Source organism: Herpailurus yagouaroundi, unplaced genomic scaffold, assembly GCF_014898765.1.
Source record: "Herpailurus yagouaroundi ecotype Mexico unplaced genomic scaffold, PumYag 162, whole genome shotgun sequence".
In the NCBI taxonomy this organism is placed as follows: domain Eukaryota; kingdom Metazoa; phylum Chordata; class Mammalia; order Carnivora; family Felidae; genus Herpailurus; species Herpailurus yagouaroundi.
The window spans coordinates 61,364,549-61,387,201 of NW_024412403.1; the positions used below are offsets into that span (position 1 = coordinate 61,364,549).

The 22,653-nt window shown below is 38.7% G+C and overlaps 1 protein-coding gene across 4 annotated transcripts in view; it reads right to left on the reverse strand.

Moving 5' to 3' along the window:
• CCDC191 (coiled-coil domain containing 191) overlaps nucleotides 1–22,653 on the reverse strand; it is a 96,464-nt gene that overhangs the window by 71,904 nt on the left and 1,907 nt on the right. For 2 of the 4 annotated variants that reach the window (XM_040484541.1, XM_040484542.1), the window contains exons 2-7: nucleotides 22,234–22,272; nucleotides 15,344–15,485; nucleotides 11,679–11,819; nucleotides 7,516–7,694; nucleotides 5,619–5,842; nucleotides 2,231–2,378 (exon numbers count right to left, since the gene is read on the reverse strand). In XM_040484541.1, the coding sequence (XP_040340475.1) occupies nucleotides 2,231–2,378; nucleotides 5,619–5,842; nucleotides 7,516–7,694; nucleotides 11,679–11,819; nucleotides 15,344–15,485; nucleotides 22,234–22,272 (873 nt within the window). Of the gene's footprint in view, nucleotides 1–2,230; nucleotides 2,379–5,618; nucleotides 5,843–7,515; nucleotides 7,695–11,678; nucleotides 11,820–15,343; nucleotides 15,486–22,233; nucleotides 22,273–22,653 lie in introns of those variants that run through there. The other 2 variants (XM_040484543.1, XM_040484545.1) reach the window with 2 other exon arrangements.

The window sequence follows — 22,653 nt, forward strand, 5'->3', positions numbered from 1 at the left end:
GAGCGTGAGTGGGGGAGGGGCAGAGAGTGAGGGAGACACAGAATCCAAAGCAGGCTCCAGGCTCTGAGCTGTCAGCACAGAGCCTGATGCGGGACTTGAACTCACAGATCATGACCTGAGCCGAAGTTGGGCACTTAACCGACTGAGCCACCCAGACACCCCATGGCTGGTCCTTTTAAAACTGAGTAATCTGGGGGCACCTGGGTGGCTCAGTCGGTTAAGCGTCCATCTTCAGCTCAGGTCATGATCTCATGGCTTGTGAACTCGAGCCCCCCATGGGGCTCTGCGCTGACAGCTCAGAGCTCACCTCAGATCCTCTGTCCTCTCTCAGTCCCTCCCCAGCTCGTTCTCTCTCTCTCTCTCTCAAAATAAATAAATAAACTTAAAAAAAAAAAACCTTAGTAATCTATTTTAGGTAGACCATTAATTTCGTAAAACTCTTTACATATGTCTAAAATTTATAGCTAGCCACTTCTATCTAAAACATACATTATTTCTTCCTGTACAGTGAACTTCAATAAAATTTAAAACTTAAGCTTACAGAGAACACATGTCTTATTAATCTCTCATTGGTTGGACAATATACCATGGCACATTTTCCTCACGCATTCTCTAGATGGCCCCCTGAGTACTCATCTCCTTTCCTATTTTCCTTCAGAAATCTGAACTGTTATTTTAGGAGGACACACCAATGCCATCTGTCCTGTGAAAGATGCAGCATCTAAGAGTCCTTGCCAATCTTTCTCAAAACGTTAATCCCAATTCTTAATATTTCCTCCTACTATGTTACCCTCTCTATTCCTAAAGCCAAAACCCTAACCAGAAATCTTGTTGGTTTATATCTCAACAATTATGACTTTTTGCCCATCAATCCAAAATGCCTCCATCAAATGTGTTTTTTTTTGTTTTTTGAGAGAGAACGAGCATGTGAGTTGGGGAAGTGAGAGGGGAAGAGAGACAGGGAGAGAGAGAATCCCAAGCAGGCTGTGCACTGTCAGTGTGGAGCCTGATGTGGCGCTTGAACCCTCGAACCATGAGATCATGACCTGGGCTGAAACCAAGAGTTGGAGCTCAATTGACTGAGCCACTCAGGTGCTCCCCTCTCTCTTTTTTTAAATTGCTTACACTCCTTTACTTTGTTGCTCATATCCTAGTTATCAATATTATATTCAAATTCCTGTTTCTGATTTTCAGGGCTTTTGTAAATCTGTCCTACATTTATTAAACTCCTCAATATCATCCTGACATTCTCTTTTCTCTTGTTAAATCCATGCATTCCTGCATTCATTCCACTACTGTTTGCTGAATTTCAGCAAAGTCTAAAGCCATAGGTGGGTGTTATAAAAGATATAAAATATATCCATGTTTATCTTTCTCATCCAACCTTCTCGTTTTACAAACCTTCCAAGTAATCCCTTTCGCCTGAAATGTTTTTAGAAACTTTTTTTTAACATTTATTTATTTTTGAGAGACAGAGTGTGAGTGGGGAAGGGGCAGAGAGAGAGAGGGAGACACAGAATCCAAAGCAGGCTCCAGGCTCTGAGCTGTCAGCACAGAGCCCGATGCGGGGCTCAAACTCACCAACTGTGAGATAACGACCTGAGCCAAAGTCGAATGCTTAACCGACTGAGCCACGCAGGTGCTCCACACCTGACATGTTTTAAGCCTCAAATGCATACTATTGTGAATCCCACTTCACTGAAACAAATTTATGCTCAAATGGCCTGGAAAAGATGCTCATTTGTCAATAAAAAATTGAACAGTTAATTTTACAAAAAGTGAAAGTAAAAGAGAGGGAGAAAAGAGTAAAATAAAATGCAGACCATGAAAAGGAAAAGTGTATCTTGCTTTAAGATCATAGCTACCAGAAAGCAAGTGACTTTCTGAGTAATTCTTCTGAATAATCCAGAAGACCGTAGAAGCCGAGCTTTCGAAACCTATCAGAGACCTCACTGGTGGTTCCATGCTACTCTGAAACGGGTAATAATTTAGGAAGCCATCCCAAATTCACACCTGACTTCCCAGGATCACACAGAGTACATATAAGAATAGTCCTGGGACCAGGGAATGGAGCACTGCCCCAGGCCCTAAGCCCGCTGGGCAGCATAGTGGTGTGGGCAATTCTGGTATTTGCAGTGAGACCTCAGTTGGGCTTAGTGTGACACTGTTGTATCTCTGACAGAGAGCCCTCTGTCATTTATGCTGAATAAAGGTATGTTACAATTCCTACCTGATGATTTTCCTTGAAAGTCTGGATTAGTAACTCTTTCAGTTTCTTCTTTCTTTCTTTCACCATTTTTTCTTCATCCAGAATATCACTTTGAAAGATGCTTTCTTCTTTATTGTTTTGAGAATTTTCTTCCTGCTTTTTCTTCTCTCTGTTAATAACAATTTTAAAAATACATGTAGGAACAAGAGACTTAAAAATGGGCAATTGCACCCTACCATAGTGGAACGAACACTGAATTTTCCATCAGAAGACAGATTTTTAGATCTGGTTCTAAAAGTCCATAGTAGGATGATTTTTCTTTTTCTTTTTTTTTTTTTTTTGTGACCCTAGTTTACTCCTTTATAAAATATACACTAAATGAAATAAAACTGTTATACTCTGAAAAACAGAAGGCCCTATAGATATTTTGGTAAAGTTTTCAAAAAATTTATTTATTTATTTAAATAATCTCTTACACCCAATGTGGGATTCAAACTCACCCTGAGATCAAGAGTCACATATTCTCTGGGCTGAGCCAGCCAAGTGCCCCTTTGGCAAAGTATTTTTACTGAGTTTACCACTGAGCGATACTTTGATCAAAATTTGAGAGTTAACAACTCCTAGGTGTTTTCTACTGTAGACGTAAGTTCTCTTTCTTCTGAGGGAGAGACAAAAAAGGACCTTAGGTAAGAAAGGGATGAGAATTTTACTCCAAGGCTTTTACAAGGCTTCTAGGGGAAAAAATAACAGAAGAATCAGGTATTCTTGAGTAAAGAGGGAAGGGACTTTATATTAATTCTAAAACAGCTGAAAAGAGAAAAAATAGAGTAACAATTAATAAAAGGCCTTCAACAAGTGACAGGAATCTCTCAGTAAATGTGTTGCTCATGTCTCTGGTCATCCCCTGTCTCACCCATCTATTCTTTCTCACCCAGGTCATCTCTCTCACACCTGCCAATTCAAGCAAGCTCACAGCCACTGCTTTCTTACTGGCATGTACTAAAGCACGTGTACATGTATGTGTGTAAGATGATGTCATATACACAGCACCTAGTCAGGACTCAGGATTTATGTGCTTTGGCCCACAAACCAGCTGTGAAAACTCAGGTCTTTCTGAATTTCACTTCACAGTTGTGGAAACTCAAACTGAGAGAGGGATGCCAGAATACTCTATAAACAGGCTCTCATTAATTCTCCTATACATACAGGGGACGCACAATGTTGTATCTTATGACTTGTGCTGTTGACCATCACTTGGTTAAAGGGGCCTCTCCAGTGTAAAGTTGCCATTTTTCCCTTTGTAATTAAAGATTTCTTAGAGGAGATACTTTGAAAATATGTAGGGAAGCAGATTTAGGATAGCTTACAAAAAAAATTAAAAAGGTCTATCAATAATAAAATTTTACTGAGTCTCTCCAGGTGCCATAATAATGTTATATTAGACACTTGTAGGCAGATCATAGTGGCCATTTAAAGAAATACAGTTCTAATACGATGGATCTGATTTTCTAAAATAACATTACAATATGTTATGAACATAATAGCTGCTCATTGTGAAACACCAGAGCTATAAAAGCCATCCATATTTCCACCCAGAAAACACACACTGACAATATGTCAGTGATATCTGATTGTACCACCAGTTTTATCAATTTTTCTAATATTTATTAATGTTGATCATACATAATATTATATTAATAATCTTTGTGCACAAATCTTTGCCTGGATTTCTGATCATTTTCTTAGGAGAGTTTTCCTAAGATTGGAACTCCCAGGTCAAGTGATAACACCATTTTTACGGCTCTTGTTGTTTATTGCCAAATTACTTTCTAGAACGTTTAAAATCAGTTCATCTGCTAGCAGTAGAGCATATTATCTGAATCGCTGGACTCATGGACAAGATTTTAACTTTTAAAAGAAATGAGTGGTCAGTGAACATTTGATGAGTGCCCACTCTGAACAGAGCATCCTGTTACAATCAAATGTTACCTGTTTTCATAATTTATTTTAGGTCTGCCTAGATTTTTCAGGGTTTAAGAGCAATCTGAAAAGTAAGGTTGCCCTTAGCGAGAAACTCCCTAAAACACTGTTGATTGCTTTCTGAAAGGAATGGCGTCTGGAGGAAGCCTGAGGCTGGCACTTGGAAGAGTGAAGCCCACATCCACTGCCGAGCTGTTTTAAATTGGGTAGAATGAGAGCAATCAAGAACACAGGGGGAAAAGCTGTGTAGGCTGGTGGGGTAGAAGGGATTATCTAATCGGTCTTTCTAGCCTTTGAGTTTTTTTTTTTTAATTTTTTTTTTTCAACGTTTATTTATTTTTGGGACAGAGAGAGACAGAGCATGAACGGGGGAGGGGCAGAGAGAGAGGGAGACACAGATTCGGAAACAGGCTCCAGGCTCTGAGCCATCAGCCCAGAGCCTGACGCGGGGCTCGAACTCATGGACCGCGAGATCGTGACCTGGCTGAAGTCGGACGCTTAACCGACTGTGCCACCCAGGCACCCCTCTAGCCTTTGAGTTTTGAGTATTCAGTCACTTGAGGCATGTTGCTCCAAGGTTTTTCCAATTTATGCATCAGTGCTGTTTCTCAGAATAAATACATTAGTTATTTATTTCATTTAGGAAGCTCATTTTCTGCATAAGGATACATAATAGTACTACATCCGGTGAAGACTATTTTGATTTTCCTCTTATGTCAGATATTTCCGTTCTTGATCAGTGTCTGGAAGGCAATGAGGATTCTGTAGGATTATCAGAAGGTAAGACACACAATTCACACAGGCTGAGGCACAGTGAGCAAATATACAGGTAACGAAAGAAATACAAACTAATACAAACTACCTATTAAAATTGCAAAAATACTGAAAGTGATAGTACTCCTCAATGCTGAGAAGAGTGTGCTAATCTGGCCCACTGCCAGCAATAGTGTAAATAAGTACAACGCATTTCGAAAGCAATTTGGCAATGTTTCAAGAGTCATTAAAAGGCCTGTACCGTTTAACTCAGTAATTACATGCCTAAGAATATAAAAAGCTCTATGCTTAAGGAAGCTCACTGCATTATTACATGGTGACAAACCTGAAAGAGTTGAAATGCTTATCAGATTGGGCGGGGAGGTCATTACATAAACTATGGTCTAGGAACTCAGTGGGGTAATACACAGACCTCAGGACTCTGGGCAATATGTTAATTATGACAAGCAAAATAACAAATTAAATGTACTTTAAGTATGTAAAGGGATCAAGACCCAGAGGAAACAGAAAAATGTTAAAGAATTTGTTAAGATACTGGAATGGTGGGTGATTTCTCTTTTGTGTTTTGCTATTACAATGTCCATTTTTTTTAGAGTACTTCCAAAATGACTGCTTAAACAAAAAAACTCCACACTGCTCACCACGACCAGCTTACATTTTCCATGCTTCTTCCACAGTGCGTCTCCTCTCAATTATCTCCCTCCGCAGCTTTACCATCTCCCTTTGAATCTCCTCCTCCTCTTTCTTGGCCTCCAGAGCCTTCTTTCTCTTCTCTTCTTGCACCAAATACTGAGCCTCTAACAACGCTGATTTTTTCAGGGTCTTTTCAATTCTCTGGCGCTCTAGTTCTTTCTCACGTCTTAGGCGATTTTCTTTTACCTTAAAGAGAATACAACAAGGGTGAAATGCAGCCTTTCAAGTAGAAAAGGATATGCAAAAGCTTAGAATACATTTTCAAGTTCACAATATGCCCAGTTTGAAACATTCTGGCCCAGAAGCCCACTGTTTATCAGAAAAATAGGAAGAATTCATGTTTACTGGGTACAAACCAATTCAAAAGTCTAGATGAAGTCAGGTAGGAGGACTCCCAAAGAGTCTGGGAATGATTTGCATCACGGAAAAGTTGAAAATCTAATGGGTCAGATGCCACATTCTGGATGCTTACTCAGTAATAATTTCTGACCCCTAAAGTTTTCCAAGATATACACTACTGCTGTTCATTTGGGCCCGGTCTGCAGGCTGATTACAATTTAAGAAAGAATATGGATATTTGGGGGAGGCTACATTGTGAAGGATAGAACAGTGATAAACTGCTTTAAGAACACCACACACTTTATTCATTAAAAAAAAATTTTTTTTTTATTTGAGAGAGTGAACGAGAGCGAGTGGGGGAGAAGGGTAGAAGGAGGGAGAGAGAGAATCTTAAGCAGCTCCAGTCTCAGCATGGAGTCATACGCAGGGCTTAATCCATGACCCGAGCCCAAATCAAGAGCTGGATGCTCAACCAACTGAACCACCCAGGCGCCCCCTACCCTTTATTCATTTTTATCATTATTTAAATATATCAATGATTCTGGCTCTTATTTGGAAATCAAAACCATGAATTTCACAGGTATTTCTGAATAAGCAGTCAATTTTTCAAGCATACTGATTCTGTAGAGGCTTGGCTAACTGTAAGTACGGGAGTGCTCCTTTCCCTCCTAGGTCACTTACCTTTACCCTCACCTTACTCTCCACTTATGAGAAGACTTCCAGATATTGGCAATCTCTTATTAAACCTTCTCTCCTCCCTTTTTTCACAAACCCAAAAGGATCATACTTCTACCTATTTTTCTAATATATCCAGTGCTGATTAGGCACATCTTAATAATTTAAAACAATCAGAAATTCAGAATTATAAAAAGGTAGCATAAAATGTATATGCAATTATTTTAGTTCAGTCTTAGTTCTGGACATGTGGAAAAGACTTGGTCATTCTGATTTCCTAAAGTTCCCCTACAGAGAGTGGAGATGCATCTTTTTCCTATAACCCACTATTTATTCCCTTTGAAGAAAAGAAAGTTCCCATATGCCTTTCTAATTCAAAACAGCTGAACTAGATTTAATTCAGATCTGTCCTCCCTTTCAAATTATAATCACAAAATGAGTGAATTTTTCAGTTGTCTGGAAAAGAATTATCATTATAACACTCACTAGAATATTCATGATATTAATATATTGATGTCACAGTTCAAAAACCAAATTCAAGTAAAACCAATCTACATATTTATAATAGAAAATATCACATACAAACTAATATAAAGTTTAGTTCACCACTCCATTGTTCAAAATCAACTGTTCTCTTTTTTGGTTTTCTTAAATTGTTTCCTGTTCTCAGTTTATGAGCATTATTTTTCTTCTGAAGTTCTTATATTTTATTTTTATTCTTTCTAACCAAACCACAGATGGCACCCTTTTTCATAATAAAGCCTAAGTCTTTATTTAAGCTTATTAAATGTGCTACACAAAGATTGCTTCCTGTTACCCATTTTAATTTTGTTTTTCCCTCCCACCTGCTTATGTCTCATCTCCATGGTAAGGCGAGGATCCTTCTGCTGCTGCTTGTCTTGCTTTCCATTCATTCCAAGATCTTCCAACATTCCAGAATCCACCACTTCTTTATGGAGCAGATGGTCTATAAATTTTTGAACAGTGGTACTTTCCTCTTCTTCCTCCAAATAGCCACATAACTCTGGGGGAGACAGAGCAAGAACAAAAAAAGGGAAAAAAAATTTAGTACAATTTCCATATTTAAATAAATAACCTTGGTATAATAAAAATATAAAGCTGTGGGTGTTTAATAAACAGTAACTGATAATGCCAATTGGGTGAGTACAGCCCTCACCAATTAACTACCTTCAGCTGAGAGGAAAAATGACGAATCTTCCCTCCCCAAGTCACTAAAGATTCCTTCATGGCCATAGTAAAAGATACTATTTCAGTCTAAACATCCTTGAAGACTATTGCTTCTTTTTTACATTTTTTTTTATTTTAAGTAAGCTCCACGTCCAACATGGGGCTCAAACTCCCGACCTTGAGGTTAAGAGTGATGTGCTCCACCAACTGTGCCAGCCAACTGCCCCGTCCGTTGCTTTTTTTTTTTTTAAATGGTTGTATTGAGGTATAATTGACATACAATAAATTGTAAATATTTAAAGCCTACCATAAGTTTTGACATATACATCTACCAGTAAAACCATCACTAAAACCAAGATAAGGAACATGTCTGTCAGCTCCAAAAGGATCCTCATGCTGATTTGCAAGCTCTTCCTCCCACTCCTCCCCACGTTCTCTGTCTTATCCCAGGCAGCCACAGACCTGCTTTCTCACACTATAAATTTACATTTTCTGGAATTTTGTATTAATTAAATCATACACTCTGTACTTTTTTCGTCAGCCTTCTTTTACTCAGCATAATTATTTTTGAGATTCATGTTATATCAATAGTTTATCACTTTTTATTGCTGATTAGTATTCCACTGTATGGGTATACCATGATTTGTTCATTTATTCAGGGATAGACATTTGGGTTGTTTCCAGATCTTGGCTATTACAAATAAAGTTGTTATAAACATGTGTGTACAAGTTTTTGTATGAACATATGCTTTCTTTTCTCTTGGGAAAATGCCTAGGAGTGGAATGGCTTGATCGTATAAGTATCTGTTTAACTTTTTAAAAAACTGTCAAACTGTTTTCCAGAGTGGCTATACAATTTCACATAATCATCAGCAGGACAGGAATGTTCCAGTTACTCCACATCCTCACCAATACTTGGTGTCATCAGTCTTCAGATACAAGCCATTTTATTAGGTATGTAGTGGTTACTCAAAGTAGTTTTAATTTGCATTTTCTTGATGGCTAGGGATAGTGAACATCGTTCTTGTTGATGTTCTGTTTAGTTCCGTACATTATTGAAAATGGGGTATGAGGTTTCCAAATAATTTGGAGAATTGTTGAATTATCTATTTCTCCCTTCAACTTTGTCAGTTTTTGCTTCATATATTTTGGGGCTTTTTTGTTAGGTGTATGTATGTTTATACTTGTCCCTTTATCGTTATAAAACTCCCTTCTTTGTCCCTAGTAACAATTTTTTTTTTTTTGAGAGAGAGCAAGCACGAGTGGGGGAGGGGCAGAAGGCAAGGGAGAGAGAGACTCTTAGGCAGGCTCCATGCCCCGTGCAGAGCCTGATGCGGGGCTCCATCTCACTACCATGAGATCATGACCCGAGCCTGAAATCGAGTCAGACACTTAATCAACTGAGCCACCCAGTCATCCCTCTAATAACAATTTTTTAAAATTTATTTTTGAGAGAGAGAGAGGGAGAAAGCGAGAGCGAGCAAGCATGGGAGAGGCAGAGAGAGAGAAAGAGAGAGAGGGAGAGAGAAAATCCCAAGTAGGCTCTGCACTGCCAGTACATAGCCTGATGCGGGGCTCGAATTCACAAACTGTGAGATCATGCCCTGAACCGAAATCAAGAGTCAGAGGCTTAACCAACTGAGCCACCCAGGTTCCCCAACAATTTTTTTATCTTAAGGTCTATTTTTTCTGATATTACTAAGTTGTTCTCACTTTCTTTTGGTTACTAATTGCACAGTATATCTGTTTCCAGAATTTTACTTTCAATCTATTTGTATCTTTGAATCTAAATTGTGTAACTTGCAGACAGCATATAGTTCATATTTTAAAATCTTCATCTTTTATTTGGAGTATTTAATCCATTTACATTAGGTGTAATTCCTGACAAGATATGATTTATATTTGTCATTTTGGTATTTGTTTTTTGTACATCTTATGTAAATGACCTTTGTTAGGTTGAAATTTACCTTCTATTACTAATTTGCTGAGAGTTTTTATTAGGATTGGATGTTAGATTTTGTTAAGTACTTCTGTGTCTATTGAGATAATCACATTAATCAATATTTTTGGTAATATCCTCTTTAATGGCTCCATAATACCTTTGTTCAGTTTTGATCTAAAAAATGAGGAAAACAAAACACTCTACAAGCAAAAGATGTGTGAGGGATGGTATGATACTAGATGAAAATTACCAGTCTAAGAAATATAATGATATCTATTAGCACCATATGAAAGGAAGTAACAGTTTCACTACATTCCATATATGCTTCAGAATAAATATGAAGTATGGAAATGCCTCACTTTAGTAATGACATTAATAAATTAGAAAACATCCAGAAGGTGGCAACCAGGATAATGAGATTTAGAAATGATGTGACATAAAGAACTGTTGAGAGAACTGGTGTATTTAAGCCAGGAACATTGAAGTATATGAAATCAGATATGATTATATCACCCACAAAACAAACAAACAAACAAACAAACAAACAAACAAACAAACAACAGTTTTCTTGGGAAAGGGAACATGATATTATTTTCTGTTGTACTAAAGGGTAAAAGTTATAGAGGACAAATTCCCAAGAGAGAATGTGTGAGGAGTAGAGCCTCACAACAGCTGAAATGGGCTCCTCCTATCCTGGGAGCTGTACTGGCAGAGTTTTTTTTTTTTTTTTTTTTTTTAATATTTTTTTAAAATGTTTATCTCTTTTTGAGAGAGAGAGAGACAGAGTGCAAGTGAGGGAGGGGCAGAGAGAGAGGGAGACACAGAATTGGAAACAGGCTCCAGGCTCTGAACTTTCAGCACAGAGCCTGACACAGGGCTTGAACTCACGAACCGGGAGATCATGACCTGAACCGAAGTTGAACACTCAACCGACTGAGCCACCCAGGCATTCCTCTACTGGCAGAGATTATATCACTCCATGTTAGGGATACTATAGAAGGATCTCTGTCTGAGGGGGTGAAGAGGAGAGATCAGATTAGCTGATCTTGAAGGATTCCTCTAACTTTAAGAGCTCATGACTTTGTGATTCCTGGGCTGGGGATTTTGTTGATTTTGTAGAGCCCTAAACAAGAAAAATGCCGCCAGGTGAGTTTACCCAGGGTGTCTGAGTCACACATGAGGACCTGCCACCACCATCACCAGGCCTACCTTTATGCTGAAGAAAATAATATCAAATTCTGAGTACATTTGAGGAACCCTCACAAACTGGCTCTGTGCACAAGCAATAAGCTCTCTTATAAAGATATATGAAGCATTTCATAAACATAAAATGATAAAGGAATGTTTAGGGGTTTCTGGGTGGCTCAGTCAATTAAGTGTCTTGATCTTGGCTCAGATCATGATCTCACAGCTCATGAGATTGAGCCCTGTGTCAGGCTCTGCGATGACAGTTGGGATTCTCCCTGGCCCTCTTTCTTTGCCTCCTACCTTGGCTTGTGTGCACTCTCTCTCTCTCTGTCTCTCTCTCTCAAAAATAGAAAAAATTTTTAAAATGATACAAGAATGTTTAAATGTAGCCCCTATCAAAGTAAGGAGTCATTCAACAATACATGGGAAGACACTCAAATAGCATGCATTGCTATTATAATCAAAAGAAGAATTACAAACAATACTTTTAATTTGAAAAACACTATGAATTTACTGAGGATATAGGTAAGTAATTTAAATTGAACCAAGAAAAATTAAAGCTAATTATAAAACTAAGCAAAAACACAGAAAAGTCAAATAATATATCATGTATTATTCCAAACAATTAAAAAGATTTCTTAGATACATTTAATAGATGTTAAAGCTTAAAACAATCAGACAAGTTCTTACCATCAAACCTGTCATATTTCGAATGCCCAGTGGCTTCCGGCACAGAAGGGATATTTGATACTGTGTCTTTAGCATCTTCACCATCACTTGCTAGTTCTTGCTTAAGTCTGGTGTCTAACCAGTCGTTGACTAGCTCCTGAGCTATCAGTGAAACAAAAAATCTTTTTAATATTTCAATTACTTCAGAGACTTTCTTCATTCACTGTTTTCATTCATTCAGTAAATATTAATTGAGCATATAACGTGTCAAGTACTGCACTAGATGCTGTGAATAGAGCAGCAAACAAAACAGGACAAATAAAACCTATCACCAATGAAGTTTACATTCTAATTGGAGAAGAGAGACACTAAGTAAATCAGAAAAACAGAGCAGGAAGAGGAGAAATGATGTACAAGAAATGGAAGGTAGGTATTGATAGTTTTAAACTGGGGGGAAGGGGTCAAAGAAGGCCTCCTTGAGAAGACATTTGGGCAAAGAAGAGAAGAAAGTGAAGGAGTGAGCCATATGGACATGTAAGGCAATATTATTCCATGTAGAGGGAAAGCAAGTGCAAAGGCCCCACGGAAGAGAATGTCTAGAGTATTGGAGAAATAGCAAGGAGGCAGTGTAGAAAGGAGTGAGTGAAGGGGGAATGTAGGAGATGACGTAAAGAGGTAACATGGGGATCAGGTTTAGAGCAGTAGTTCTAGACCAGGGGTGATCCTGCCCCTGAGTAGACATTTGGCAATGTCTACAGCCATTTTTGGTTATCACAACTGGGGTAACAGAGGCCAGGTATGCTGCTAAACATCCAACAATGCATAGGACAGCCCCCACAAAAAAAATTAGCTGGCCCAAAACATCCATAGTGCTGAGGTTGAAAATCCCTTGCATAGAAGTAGGCGACACCAATTCAAAGACAATTGCAATAATCTAGGAAAAAAGTGATAGGAGCCCGGACCTAGAGTGAAAGTATTAAAAATGGTCCAATTTTAGAAAGTAATGCTTTGAGGTGGAATTGGTTTGCTGATATATGATATGGGAATTGAGAGAAAGAAATCTATAAGGTTTTTGGCCTAAGCAACTGTAAAAATGGAGATGCCATTTACTGAGACAAGGAAGGCCAAGGGCAAAGCAGGTTTGGAGAGAAGATCAGGGATTCAGTTTTAAACTAGTTTGGTTTGAAATGCTTATGAGACATACAAACAAGAAATGTCAAATAAGAATGTCAAAGAGGCATTGGCTATATCACTCTCGATTTCAGGGAAGAGGTCCAAGATGAAGAAATAAGTGTGGGTGTTGCCAGCATACGGACAGTATTTAAAGCCATAGAAGTGGACAAGATCGCCGAAGGAGGAAGATGGATAGAGGACTGGTTCCAGGAATAAGCTCTGAACACCTCCAGTGTTTAGGGGCTAAAGAGCTGAAGCAGAAGCAGGAAAGCAGACTAGGAAGGAGAGGCCCATTGAGGTAAGAGGAAAATCAAACAGTGTGACATCCTGGCAGCCAAGTTCCTAGTGATACTCAGAAAATCTTCTTAAATAGATAGGTATGGAAGAAAATGTCTACTTTAGCATGACCTTCATTACTATCATCATTATCAGACAGCTCTATGGGTAGGTCAGAGGGCTTTCAAAAAGGAAAAGTATATATTTCACCACTATCTTCATCGTTATTACCATTATCACACAGCTCTGAGAGAATGAAATGTTTATTACATGAAATGATGCCAAAAGGCATTTAATACAGCTAGCAATGCATATCATATAAAACAGAAAAAAATGAATCAAGGTAGTAGAAACTAAGTGTGAAAAGTATACTCGTAACAAATATCACTGGCTTTCAGAGGCAGGAAGAGAAAGGGGACAGATATTTACTGAGTAACCCTGTGTACAGTAATACATGCAGTTATGTGTATAATAATTTATGTGTAGACTAACTCAGATCTGCTAAATGTCATTCATTAGTAAACAGGGGTTTAGTATGAAGTGCCCCAAAAGAAAAAAGAAAGGGAACTTCTCTTAGAGGGTTCAACTGTAGGAATACCTCACGTTGGATCAGAGGCTCTAAGGCTACATTAAGCAGAATTTCTCAAAGAATGTTCCTCAGAACATTGGTTCTTATTGAATATTAACAGATGGTTGATGAGAAAAGAAAAAAGGATATAAACCTTTGAAAACCATGTTCTGTCCATATACTAGTACTTTCTAATGTGTATCACTAATTCTTCAAGATATGAATATGGATTTCAGGATAAAAAGAGTTTCATGGTAAAGGGAGCTTGGGAAATGGGGTAAGTAAACACTATTTTGTGCATTCCCACTAGTGGATTAGGAGATAGGGTGGGCAAGATGTAGCCTTGCCAATTTCTGAATCAATCTCCTTTCTCCATCTCCAATACTACCAACCACCATGATCAAGTGCCATTACTGCTCACCCAGACCACTGCAACAGCCTCCCACTTGTCTCCCTTTTCCCTCCTTTTCTTCCTTATGATCCATTCTTCATATAATTCAAATACTGTGCTGCTAAACCTCTGCTTAAAACCCTTCAATGTCTTCTCATACTCAGAATAAAGTCTAAATTCTTTTCCCAGGCCTATAAGGGCCCTATGTAATATGTCTTCTGCTCACTCCTGCAAACTCATCTTCATTGGGAAGCTCCGGCCACACTGCTCTTCCTTCAGTTCCTGAAGCACACCAAGCTTGTCTATACTTCAACTCTTGATGCCCTTCCTCCATCACCAGTTGGCTGGCTCCTTCTTATTATTCAGGTGAAAACTGGAATGATTTATCATTACCTAATAATTCTTTCAGTTTTCTTTATTCTCACACTAAAACATATACCCCATGAAAGCAAGGGCTTTGCCTCTCTTGTTCATAACCTGTTCCTCCAGTATCTAAAATAGTACCTGGCTCAGAGTACTAATTGTATATATATATTGACATGTATATAATATATAAAATAAATATATATTTTGTTAAAAATGTATAAATTTTCATTATAAATTATATAGATATACAAATAATCATACATATAAAAGAATAATTATATATATATTTTTTGAATGAAGACATAATCTGAATAAATGGAGACATAGATAATCCAAATGGAAGCTGGCTTCCAGGAGATGGCCACTCTGACTTTCCTCCTACCTCCGTGGCTTCTCCTTTCCAGTCTTCTTTGCTGGTTCCTCCTGATCTCTTCATCCCTAAGTGCTGGAGTTTCTCAGAGCATGAGAAACTAAAATACTAAATTCCAGAGGAGTAAATGCTTTGGGAAGGTAGGGAGGTTAGATCAGGTTTAGACTCTCTTCATAAGGAATAAAGTGGATTTACAAACTAGCGGTCAAATTATCTCATAATACTAGATGAAGTTATCATGCTGCCTTCTGTGTAACAGGACTAATACCTTACAGCACTCACCAGTTAGCTGTGCCATATCAAACTGCCTCTGAATGTGGTTCTATTTCAGGAGACAAAATGGGCCTTAAATAGAGCACTACTTGTAATACTGGAGTTTACTCCAGAGTAGATTAGTTTCAGGAAGATAGAAAGACACAAAAATTAACAGCAAGAGAAAGAAAAGTTTCCATTCTGTACTTTGAAATGCATTACAGGTTATGCTTTAATAAACTGTATTCTAAAGAACTGTTAACATTGCAGCAAAAAATGTATTCTCTTACCTTCTGCATAGACTTCATCATGATCCTCTATTTGCTCAGGTGTTTCCAAATCTATGATATGGCTCCAAAGCCTTCTGGATAAATCAGAATTTCTAGCAGAGAATGCTTTTGAAACTGCAAATTCTGAGGCTTTCTCCACCCTCTTCAATATAACAGAAAAAAGAAATCCATTAAGATGACAACAACTTTGTCCAGGGCTAAAGAATTTTTCTCCTGCTCATGGAACTGATTTTCTACCAACTACTAAAATACTTCCATTTTTCCATTTTTGAAGGAACTCTGAGGTGTAAACACCCCAAATAATTTCATTTTTTAAACATGAAATTTACTACAATATTTTGCCAAATTTTAACAGGTATTCACAATGCTTATATTTGAACAAAAGATTATTTAGACTGTAGATAATTTTTGTTTGGAGCATTAGTGATGGGATCCTGACACCTGGATATTTTATTTCAAATAAAAAATAGAATATTTTATTAGCTCCAACGCCACTAGGATTTGCATATGAATATGAACCAGAGGCAGAATAGCTATACTTCCTTAAATTACTACCCTTGAAATGAACCTCCCATCATATGTTAAACAAACTATAGGCTCCATAAAATTGGGATAGAACCACTGAACGGTAGTCATCCAGAATGTTTTAATTCAACAGTAAAACGTGGCCCAATTCATGGGATTGGTGGAGGTGGGCAAACTGTGTTCATATTTTCATTTATCTGCACAACAAAAAATAATTTATTTTACAACTAAATCCCTGACTTTCCCCCTCCCCACAGACTTGCTTTCCTCCACACCTGGTAGTAACAATTCCACTTTTTTAGTTTTCAGGATGAAAACCCTGTAGTCCTTCTTGAACATAGTCTCTCCCTCTTACCCCACATCCAATTGGTCAGGAAATCTGTTGACTCTATTTTCAAACTATATCCAGGATCTGACCCCTTCTGGTCACCTCTACTGCTATCACCTGGTCCAAGGCACTGCAATTTCCTAACGGGTTTTCTGTGATAGTCTCCCATCACAGCAGATAGTCCCTTTAAAATGAAAGCCATAACATAACTCCACTCAAAATTCTTAAATTGTTCTTGGGGCGCCTGGGCGGCTCAGTCGGTTGAGCATCCGACTTCAACTCAGGTCGTGATCTCGCGGTTTGTGGGTTCGAGCTCCACATCAGGCTCTGTGCTGACAGCTCGGAGCCTGGAGCCTGCTGTGGATTCTGTGTCTCCCTCACTTTCTGCCCCTCCCCCACTCGTGCTCTCCCTGAAATAAACATTTAAAAAAAAAAAAAACAACCTCTTCAATTGTTCTGTATTTTACTCAGAATAAAAGTCAAAGTCCTTCCAATGTGCTTCATGGTCCTGTATCATGAGGCCCTTGGTGAACTCTCCAACCTTCTTGTTTGCTACATCCCATTGCTCACTCAACTTCAGCCACAGTGATCTACTGGTTCATTCCTCTTCACATATGCCAAGCATGGTCCCACCTCAGGGACTTTGCACTTGTTTCCCCTCTGCTGAACTGCTCTCCCTCGATAGCCAAACAACTCTTTCCCTTGCCTCCTCAAGTCTTTACTCAAATATCACCTTCATCCTAAGTCCTTCTCGAACTACACTACAAGAAAGGAAGGTAACCACCCTCCTTGTGGCTCTCCCTATTCTCCTTCTCTGCTCTTTCTCTGTAGCACTTATGACCTTATATTTTACCATTTATTGTCTCCCCTAAGTAGAATGTGAGCAGACATTTTTGTCCTTTTCATGCATGAAACCCCCAGTACACGTAACAGATGCCCCATAAATGTTTGTTGAAAAAAGGAATACATGCAGGATTTATTTTAAAAAGCTAAACTTTCCCAAAGTTTATATTGTTGCCTGACCTATTTTGGAAATGATTTTTCCTCTTGCTCTTCATGGAAAAACTGGTAGTACCTCTGCCAAAATTTGCCAGGGACTTTACCTTTTAAATTCTCAAGGATTTCAAATATTAAGTTTGAATTAGAAACAGAGGAATAAAACTGAAAAGCCAAAGGTAATTTGAAAAAGATGTGGAAAACAGAACACACAGGAAAAGATAGGAATCAGAAGAAAACACGATCTAATCAGGGTTAAAATAAAGAAAATATCATTCACTCATTATGAGGTCACTCGGGAGAGATCTGTTTCCCACATTATTTCTTGGTCTCTGATGTGCCCAAATTTATGATGGTCAATATGCCATTCAGTAGATGGTCACAATTCGCTGGGCATATAGTCCTTCCCTTTAAGGTTTTAACATTCTAAGACAGCATGATGAATTTCACATATTCTGTAGGTGTGTATATGCTATATACATATATATGTAAATAATGTGCAAATAAAATAGATCAACTTTCAGTTTTTAAACCAACATTCACAAACAAAAAGTAAACAAACCCAGATCGTAGACTCAGTTCCTCAGCCTATGAATGAAAGAAAGAACTCTGTATGGTATGTCATCTCATGTGAGTTAGAATTTGTACAGATTCTTATCAAAGGAGGTAGAGAACTTGGGAGATGGGGAAGACTGATTTAGAATTTGTACAGATTCTTATCAAAGGAGGTAGAGAACTTGGAGATAGGGAAGACTGATTTGGGTACTAAAGAAGGGCACAGACCGATAACTTACAAGGAAGGGAGTAAAGAGAAATGTCTGCTCAGCTCTGACAAAGCAAGTGTTTGGGATATCACTTAAAATGAAAATTTGGGGAAAAAATAGATGATACTAAGGATTAGAAATTGTCTGTATTCCTTGTTTAAAATATTACATCTTTACCATTTCTTTCAAAATAAATATGTGAGAAATGGAAGAGGTTTATCTTAAGTTATATTTCACTAAAACAGTGTCAACTTAACAACTTATTAAGTAAGTTGGTTGAAGGATTGAAGGCGAGCTTCGTTCCTACTACCTTAGTGGACGTTAAGGGGAAAACAAAACTAAAAGTGACTTTTCAGAGAGTTCACTTTCATCTACCTACCTATCTATTTATTGTTTCATATGCCATGTGTGCAAGAAAAAACTCATAGTTCTAAAGTAACGCAGGGTGATTACATAGAAAACCTGAAAACCTGAACAGAGTTACTTGAATAGTAAAGTTACTCAGTAATTATGTTACATGCAAGTATATAATTTGTAAAGGAACTATCTCAATTATTCCCATGATCTTATAAATGCTCAATATGAGCTCCTCATGTCCCACAGCACACATCAATCCCATTGTCCACCCAATGGCAGAAACAACAGCTACAATGGACTCCAATTTCCTCAACTTTGGGAGGTACAAGCACAAGGTTCTTAATATACCCTCAAGTACAAACTGCATGTTTATATATAATAGTTTCAGGAGTAAGATATTTTTGAAACTGCCCAATTCTTTTTTCATCACTCTGTATACAAGCAAATGCTTGATGTTGTTTCTGTTGTGTATGAATGCCAAAATAATTCCAAAGAAAAAAGTATTAGGTAAAATGGGATTAGGTGGTTGAGGTGGGTGAGGGGAAGCTATTCACTGAGAGGTGCATCTCAAGCTGAGCTTTAAGGGAAGGATCTGGATTGACCCCCCCCCACACACACACACCAGGGAGGAATGATATTCCAGGCTGGGCAGGGGGTGGGGGGGAGATCAGTGTAAGTCAAAGTGAAGGTAAGATAGATGGGAAGGAGACCAGCCTGACAGGAGTCACACAGAGTATCAGCAAAGGGGCTGTTACAGGTTGACTGATATTACAGGTACATTGACAGAGAGACTTAAACACCCATCTAGAATTTACAGAGTTTCATTGGATGGCGTGCAGAATCACTGAAGGTTCAAGAATAGAGAATCAATGAAAATGTTTAGAAAGCTTAAGTAACAGAATGCACAGGAGTAAAAAGATGAGTCAGTGTATCAAATCAGGATGAGGATAAATTATAAATCATAGTGAACTGTTGGCATTTTGGGTGAGCTCCCCTAGAACTCACAGTTCTACTCAAGCATCTGCCTGATTCTAAGTGACTTCAACATCTCTGAGGAAGACTCACCAACATTTCAGCCTCAGGGTTTGCTTGATCTCTATTCCAATGGCCTTCCCCTCAACTGTACTTCAGCAACCTACCGACATGGTCATCCTGCACTACATCACGCAGAATTTTCCACTGTTCAGCCCCAAAGCTGATAACCCCTTTCCCCTCATCAGCCTCCTGTCCATTGGCCTCTTTTGCTCCCCCTCCTCCACTAGATTGGTGTTGCACCTAAACAAGTCCTTAGTCACTATATGTCTTCTCCTCCCAACTTAGGAGTCCTTTAAAAGGTCCTCTCCTTCCTACTCTGCATGGATATTCAGCTACTGTCTTACACAAGCCTCAAATCTCTTGTATCTTTGTCTCTCCAATGAGAATTTTTAAGTCTGGATCAATCTGATCTGTCAATTTTTGGTATCACATAAGATTTTAGTTACCTGCTTTAGCCAAGTCCCCAGTGCTGCCTGGTGATCTTTTTGGTTCTGAAGAAAGCCCTTTCTCAAACTTCACTATGCTCCACACCCTTTCCAGATACCTCTTCCCCCTTCTTCCATGTAACAAGGTCTAAGCTGATTTTGAGATGGTGGTCCACTTAAGGGGATTTGAAGTCTTAGGTCCGGAGGTTGTAACTGTTTAGGGTACATCCAGAGTTGGGATACAGTAGGGAACAAAATTAGAGAAGAAGACAGGAATGAACAGAAAAATAATAGGAGAAGCAAGAGAAGACTGTTACAAAAAGATAAGGAGAGGATTTCTAGAATAAAAAAAGTGATAACTATATCAAACAAATCTTACAAAGTTTGAGAATGAAAAAGATAACAGAGGATTGGTCAGGAAGTCATTTATAAGAACCATTTCTGTGGTGAGAAACAGAAACAGGGAGGGAAATTACTGTAGACACCAGAGAATAATAAAAATGAAAGGGCAAGGAGTCTAGGCTATACACCCAAAGACACTAGGTAACAACAATATGTACCACAATCAGAATGGAATGCGGGGTCAAGTAAGGACTTACTGGGGGGTTTTCCTGAGATGGAAGATTTGAGGGCATAACTGAGACAGAGCTACTGCACAAGTTTTAGAAGAATGAGAAAAGATCTAACTGATGAAGCTGTCAACCGCATAAAAGAGGAAAATGGTGTAGAAAGTCAGAGCACAATTTTATCCTTCTGTGTCACTTAAATCTTCCCCTCTGGAGGAGACGGTAACTAAATGTGCAACTAAGCCCTGCAGGGGTCTGGCACTGAACTCTCAGCACTGGCATGTAAACTAAGTAAGCCTAGTATGAGGCTGAGGAGTGGGCTTCCCAGAGGCTAGCCTCCACAATGGCAGGTCCATTTTCGCTGTCTTCTAAGTCAGACCTTCCGCAGGAGCCAGCAGGCCTTCTCTGGCCCATCTATATTAGTGTCCCCCACCACATGGTTCCATTACATCTTTAATTCTCCCAACAGTTTTAAGTAAGTTGTTTAACCCCTGCTGGACTATTAACTCTGGGAAGGCAGAGAGTACCTGCCCCAAGCACTAGTTTACCTTCAGTGTCCAACAGAGTGCACTGGTATCTAGAAGGCACTTCATAAATACTGTCTGGATAAATAACATTGATTACATCTAGCCTAGGTTCCATCTGGCCTGGTGCTCATAATGCCTGTCAATTTAGGTAAGTAATAGCTCTTCAAAATACTAACAGGCAGAATGATATTTTCCCAGGAAAATGCTGCATGACTTTGAAACATATGCTGCACAAATGAATTGAGTATGGCAAGTTGCCAAGCTGACACTCAGAGGCAGGCACCTGAAGTAGTTTAATGGTACTTTCAACTTAAATGGTACTTGCATTAAAAAATATACATTTCGGGCCAGGAAGAGCGCTCAGAAAGTTACCTAATCCAATCCCCTCATCATAGAATGCTCAAACATATTCTTCATTAGTCTAACATCAAGTGGCCTTTTAGAATCCACTTGAATACCTCCATTGATAGAAAATACGTCTCTTTGGGGTGCCTGGGTGGCTCAGTCGGTTGAGCCTCCGACTTTTGCTCAGGTCATGATCTCCCGGTTCGTGGGTTCGAGCCCCATGTTGGACTCTGTGCTGACAGCTGGAAGCCTGGAGCCTGCTTTGGATTCTGTGTCTCCCTCTCTGCCCCTCCCCTGCTCATGCTCTGTCTCTGTCCCTCTCTCAAAAATAAATAAACATTAAAAAACAAAAAAGAAAACACATCTCTTTAGGAGAATGCCCTCTCCATGTTTGGATCCTTCCAGTCATTAGAAAATTCTTATGATGCATGCATGGCTTTCACCTAATTCATTGGTCCCATAGTTCAATGTAACTACAGGACAGTCTTTCCAATATCTTAGGAAGGCTGCCACATCCTCTCTTACAGCTTCTCCTCTCCTGCTCCTTTAATCTTCTTCACGTGATCCTCACAGCATTTGAAAGAATATGTCTATATTCATTTTCTTGTCATTCACACTTTCATGAGAAGCAACAGAATGAAAAAAAAATACTAAAGAATATAAAACTAAAGCAACAGGGGTGCCTGGGTGGCTCAGTCAGCTAAGCATCCGACTTTGGCTCAGGTTGTGATCTCACGGCTTGTGAGTTTGGGCCCTACATCAGGCTCTGTGCTGACAGCTTAAAGCCTGGAGCCTGCTTTGAATTCTGTGTCTCCCTCTCTCTCTGCTCCTCCCCCACTCATGCTCTATCTCTCTCTCCTTCAAAAATAAATAAAAACATTAAAAAATTTTTAAAAAAACACAACTAAGGCAACGTAGTTAACATGAGAATAAAAACTGCAAAATGGAGATTAGTATTCCTTTCCATCTGATTATGTCTGACTCTTAACTCTCTTCCTATCTTAACTGTGCAATATCCTTACCTTAATCCAGTGCTCCGCATTGTCAGGGTCAAAGGCAGGCTGTAGATAATATATACAGAATGTTAATACACAGCAATAACTTTATCAACTTTGCCTTTTTAATCTATCCTTCTGACTAAAGCATATGGAAAAGTGTCCTTTTTCTTTCCTCAAGGCATTTCATTAGCAAGTTAAGCAAGAAAAGAACACAGAGATGGTCAGAGGAAAAAACACGGAGCCTTCTCTGGGACATCTTCTGTTTTTGTCTCCTGCCTAGGCCCACCTGGAGATTCTGATTTAATTGGTCTGGAATAGGCCCCAGGTGTCAGTATTTTTTTTTTTTTAAAGGTCTCCAGAACCAAAATAGAGGAATGATAGCTATGATATTCCTTATAAAAACCCAAACAAGCGCCAATTCATAAGCCAAATCATTCAATATCA